At 37.7% G+C, this 5,797-nt stretch overlaps 1 protein-coding gene across 1 annotated transcript in view; it reads left to right on the top strand.

Annotated features, from left to right (window-relative positions):
• Nucleotides 1-5,797, top strand: part of LOC107673920 (transcription factor COE1-like) — a 43,964-nt gene that overhangs the window by 8,750 nt on the left and 29,417 nt on the right. The window contains exon 4 of the mRNA XM_016467749.1: nucleotides 3,967-4,097. Coding sequence (XP_016323235.1) covers nucleotides 3,967-4,097 — 131 coding nt within the window. The remainder of the gene's footprint in view (nucleotides 1-3,966; nucleotides 4,098-5,797) is intronic.

Here is a 5,797-nt window from a genome sequence, read left to right as displayed (position 1 = left end):
TGAGCTTGCTAATGAGCATATTAGAATGATTTCTGAAAGATCATGTGACTGGAGTAATGGCCGCTGAAAATTCCTTTTTTTTAACTATATTTTTAATCAAATAAATGCACCTTTGGTGAAGATAAGAGACTTACAAAAACATTTTTTAAATCTCATCAGCCCCAAATCTTGGAATGGTAATGTAGCTAGCTTCTTCTTCTTCTTCTTCTTCTTCTTCTTCTTCTTTAGTAGCTTGTAGTGTTGCTAACTGCTTTTTCAAAAAGGTAGCATGATTGTACTTTAAATTATATTTAAAATTTCTTGTGGTTTCACAAACTATAGATTACCTTCCCGAACACCGTTCCCTGGACTATTTTTCCCCTTCTTGTGAAAAGAAGTCTCCCCAAGTCTCAGTCTCCCCTGCTGTTATCTATGCTAGCTGTTCCCAGGGCATCGCCGGTGGCTGACACACACCAGTTTGAGCTGTGCGAGTGAGGCCTACAGCCTCGTCTCATCTCAGTTCAGGTTCTATCAGCAGCACTTCCTACACACAGGCTGTCTGCCTCCACCACACGTCTGCCTCAGTTAGTTGCATCATCATACGAGCGTTGAGTGTAGACCCCCACCTTCGCCCAGGGGTCCTGCCTTCAGTCAGAACCATGTGTAACGCTTGTTAAAGGATGTGAGTTCAGTCCCCCTACCAGAGTCACAGAAGACAACAGAGCCACCCGTGACAGACTCTCCCATTCCCTGCCTCCGACAGCTGCCTCAGAGGACTCTTACTTTTCTCTCTCTCTCTCTCGCTCTCTCTCTCTCTCTCATGTCTTTTCCTTCTATTTAAATCCAGCAGCAAATTGGAACAGCAGTAATTAGTCGGTTAAAGTGCCTTCAGTGAGACACCAAGCTTTAGAATCCGGTGCCAAAGTTCAACACGCTGAAATGAAATTTAAACTCATTAAGGTGTTGAATTTTTATGGCTGGCTGCTGTTTTCTCAGAGTGTCCCAGGGCGCCTGGCCTTTTGATCGACTGCTGTAAGGACTCCGGATTTCTCTGTGCCTGGCGAACTCCGGCGCTCATGACATTTGCACAAGTGTCATAAAACAAGCGCTCGCACCTGGCCCCCTCCCTCCTCGCGCACACATGGGGTCAGTGTAATATTTAATAAAGGTGTGTGTATAATCAAGCGGAATTAGCATTCGTGTTCTCCTTCCACCCCCAGAGGGAGGAGTGCTGCTATAGTACACTCATCACTGACTGATCTTTTCCAGTCTGACCCTCAGATTTCATTAATTATGTCCATGACTAAAACAAAGGCGGAGGGGAATTATGCCTTTCATAAGCAGAGCACCAGGGGGGCTTTCACTCTGTGTCTTTTGTTTGGTCAACCGAGTCTGAGCATCTGTGGACCAGAATGCATAAGTTGTGTGAGCCGCACGGTTCTGTTTAGAGTGAGGAGTCGGGTTTTGTGTTGATAAAAATGTACATAACATGTCAAAAAGATGCAAAGAGATAAAAAATATTGAATTTGTGTAATATTATTGTAGAAACAATGTCAAAATGACAAAACATTAAACAAATAACTGACAGATGATCAAAATTCATCATACTAATGCATCACCCCTACAATATAGAAACTGTGCTGATAACTGATAAATTAATATTAAAATATAATACTGTTTTGACAAAATAATTTACAAATTATTTGAATTTATTTATTGCAACTTTATATTGTACATTATTTTGAGACATGCTAAAGATTATATTTAACAATTTAATTATATTGTAATATAATTTATTTAACTTTAGTTTAATTTAAATAATAAAAAGTTATTAAAGTTATTATTACTAAGTGGGTATCAGATAGCAAAGCAATCAAAATGTGTAAATTGGGAAAAATGAGCAGGCGGTTCTTATATGTTGTATGTACATTATATAAATATATATAATCTAATTAACCAATGGTATAGAGCAGGGGTGGCGAATGTCGGTCCTGGAGAGCCGCAGCCAAATGCTACGAAATTTTCCCCAATATAGGAAACATTCAGAAATCAGTTTTTGATTATTTTTTTTTGTAATTCTGTGTAATACATTTTTTCTTGATTAGACATAATTTGATGTTTCTTTTATTTTGAAACATAAGCAGTTACAATTATTTTTGTTCTGAAGACATAAAAGTAATTACATATTGTAAATGGCCCTGCAGAGTTGAGCTTCAGCCCTAATCAAACACACCTGAACAAGCTGGTCAAGGTCTGAAGGGTCACTAGAAAGATACAGGCAGGGGAGGTTTTATTAGGCTTGGAGCTGAACTCTGCAGGACTGCGGCTCTCCAGGACCGGAGTTCGCCACCCCTGGTATAGAGAGAAGCGAGTAAAGAGAGACTTCACAGTTGAACTGTAACAGTGCAGGTTTAAACTATGAAGTGGATTTGGAGTGGGGTTTCTCTCACCAGTGAGAGGGGTATAAGAGTCAAGTTGGAGCAGAGTCATTATAAAACACTGAGTGGGGGGGGGAGAAATTGCTGTCACTCTATTCCACTCTCTGATTTCGAGTCGTATTCCTCCATGTGGCGATGGCAACAATGTAATGTTCCCAACACAGCTAGAAATGATCATGGTGAGGTTGCAGGTGATTTCTGGGCAACCACAGCAGTGAATCATGCTACTATACAGGGTAAATTGAGATAAATGATCAGTGAGCAGGATTCATCTCTCATGCTCGTGCCGCTGTCAGAATGCATATGGGGACGGTGCAGAGGAATGGCCACAGTCTAATCATATGTGACGACTCTAATGAGTCAGTCACTTGTCATTAAGCTGTGCCTAAACCTTTCTAATAGAGTGTGGCTCATAAATCTATTTGCCATAATCAGGAAGAAATCAGTTGCACAGGTTTAGATTTATTTCCTAAGTATTTAGTATGAAATTATGTCACAGGTAATGCACACGAGTGATGATTTGCTGGCTGCTTCCAGATGTTTATTCTGATGCTTCTTGACATTATTTATGTATAAACTCTTTACAGGTGTCTTGATGTGTACAGGCTAGTGTTGGGGGTAACGCATTACAAGTAACGTGAGTTACGTAATCAGATTACTTTTTTCAAGTAACTAGTAAAGTAATGCATTACTTTTTAATTTACAAGAAAATATCTGTTACTTTTTCAAATAAGTAACGCCAGTTACTTTTTTCCCATTTATTGATTAACAGCTCTTCTGTCCCCATGTTGAGAGAAATCGGGAGTAAGATGTCACTGTAGTTCTAGAATAAATGTGAACATGCATTAATTAATGAGATTAATGCATTAATCTCACTCTGAAAAAAAAAACAGATTCAGTATCATTCCTCAAAATGAATAAAAACAGCTAAATGCAACTCAGAATGTGATGCAAACCTGCAATATTTAAATGTTAAATAACACAAATATCCTTTATGTATTTAATCCCATTTTATTAACCAATGTCTTTGCTGCTGACCTTCAATGATCCAATTCAACCATACTAATAAGCAAAAATTACTCTAGATAAACATTTGTGCTTCTTTTTTTATTGCTGAAGTGTGTTGAACTTTCTTCTTTTGTGTTCTATTGTACAGACGTGAATTTACTTTCTCTTCAGCCTGAGACTTATTAATTTAGCTTTTTGTGTGAAAGGGCTTTTACGTTTACCAAAAAATATAACTTTTTTGTATTAAAAACAAAGAAGCAAGCCCTGCCCAGATTGAAAAGTAATGCAAAAGTAACGTAACGCATTACTTTCCATCAAAAGTAACTAAGTAATGTAATTAGTTACTTTTTTAGGGAGTAACGCAATATTGTAATGCATTACTTTTAAAAGTAACTTTCCCCAACACTGGTACAGGCAAATACATAAAGTCATAATTAATGTATATTGCGTATGCCTTTTCAAGGTAAACTAGATGTTTGTTTATTGTATACAACGGCCAGTAGCTTACTCATTTTTTCCACTTCCTCTTTCTCTAAAACAGCTACTCCTTGCATTAAGGCCATCAGTCCAAGTGAAGGCTGGACGACAGGGGGTGCCACAGTCATCATCATTGGTGATAACTTCTTTGACGGCCTACAGGTCATTTTTGGCACCATGCTGGTCTGGAGTGAGGTCAGTTACCTTTCTATGCAAACTTCTGCCAAAGAAAAAAAAAAAAGAAATCGATGCCATGCTCTAGCCAAAAAACAGAATTGGGAATCACAACTAGGGTTAAACTGAATTTGAATACAAAGAAAAGGGAATTAATGCACCTTTTTAACTACAATAGTTAAGCAACTTAATTAGCAAATATGCCTGAAATGGAAGATGCATTCAAAATTCACTTGGCTCACAAATCTGAGAAGACACGTGCCAGTTTGAATGGGCATAATGCTTCTGTTCTCATTTTTGGTCATACAGTCTGTCTGTTTTCCTGTCTGTCCATCTGTTTTGGTCTTTTACTCGCTCAGTTTCTGCGTTGCTCATGTTGGGAAGAGCTAGATGAAAGAGGTAATTCTATAAAAAGCCTCTCATTGACAATGCCATATTTATCTGAGAGGTGAGAAGAGCAGTGCCTGGCATATGAAAGCCCAGCTAAGTGAGCAATGAAAGGGACAGTTTAAAGCCATGTAAAGCAGCACCAGTGCTGCTGGCTTTGAATATGACAGAGCGTTTGCAGGGAAACTGATCACTCACAGCTGCTTTGTAGTTGCACAGATCCTCTTCAAAAGGGATTGAGCACAGTTTCACAAACACTGTAAGTAGTCAAATCATAATCTAATCAGTGAATAATACAATACTGTTTAATAGCTCAGCTAGCATGGTTGCAGGTAGACAGTGGTAACTTAAACACACGTTTTTAAACTTTGTGAACTAGTTCTACAGTACAAGAATCAGATGCAAAAAAGGTGGACAGACTTTTGATTATGTAATGACTTGGACTGTTTGCACCTCCAACAAACAAAAGCTTTGCTCTAATTGGCTGGCTAGATTTGTGCCACCATATGGATCTAACAGAAAAGGTAATCTCTGACTCCAGTACTGACCAGTGACTTCTCATAACTCTCCATGCAGCATGGCATTTTATATTTTTCTTATACTAAGATGAGGGGCAAAATGAAAGGAAGAGAAACTGAAACACTGAAGCTCCCAACATCTCAAAATATACCGGAAGCTATGTTCAGAATAGAATACATTCTCAGAAAAAAGGTACAAAAGCTATCACTGGGGCAGTGCCCTTTCAAAAGGTACTAATAGTTTGTACACTTTACATACTAATATGTATCATTTAGGTGTAAATAAGATTTTTTACCTTCTAGCTTTTGTACCTTATGGTGCAGCCCCAGTGACAGCTTTGTACCTTTTATGTTTACTTACGTAATATGTAATGTATACTGCACAGTATACACTGTATGCTACCTACTGTTCTTTAATAATAATAAAAAACGTGAAACATTTAGAGCAACAATCAAGTAGGCCTATATTGTTGTCACACGACTGAAATATGTTACATGTGTGGAGGTGACCAATTATAATATTTAAAAGAAAAATTAATTATAAATAATTGAATGAAAATACAGTATATTTAAAAATAATTGAGTACAAATATTTTATGTTTTGGAAGTAAATGACCAAATAATGAATCATGAAAGAGAACTGATGATCAGTTCAGGTTCCTTTGTATTACTGGAAATGAAAGGTTGAACACATTGCATTGTGTTTATTTTAATATTTTGTTGCCTTATTTCAACTTACGTAATCGTCTCAGGTTACTTATGTAACCATGGTTCCCTGAGTAGGGAACGAGACACTGCATCCTCTAGGGGTCGCTA

This window comes from Sinocyclocheilus anshuiensis, unplaced genomic scaffold (assembly GCF_001515605.1).
Source record: "Sinocyclocheilus anshuiensis isolate Anshui unplaced genomic scaffold, SAMN03320099.WGS_v1.1 scaffold1351, whole genome shotgun sequence".
NCBI lineage: Eukaryota > Metazoa > Chordata > Actinopteri > Cypriniformes > Cyprinidae > Sinocyclocheilus > Sinocyclocheilus anshuiensis.
The sequence above is the reverse complement of the archived record's forward strand: the minus strand, read 5'-3'. Positions and strand labels throughout refer to the sequence as shown.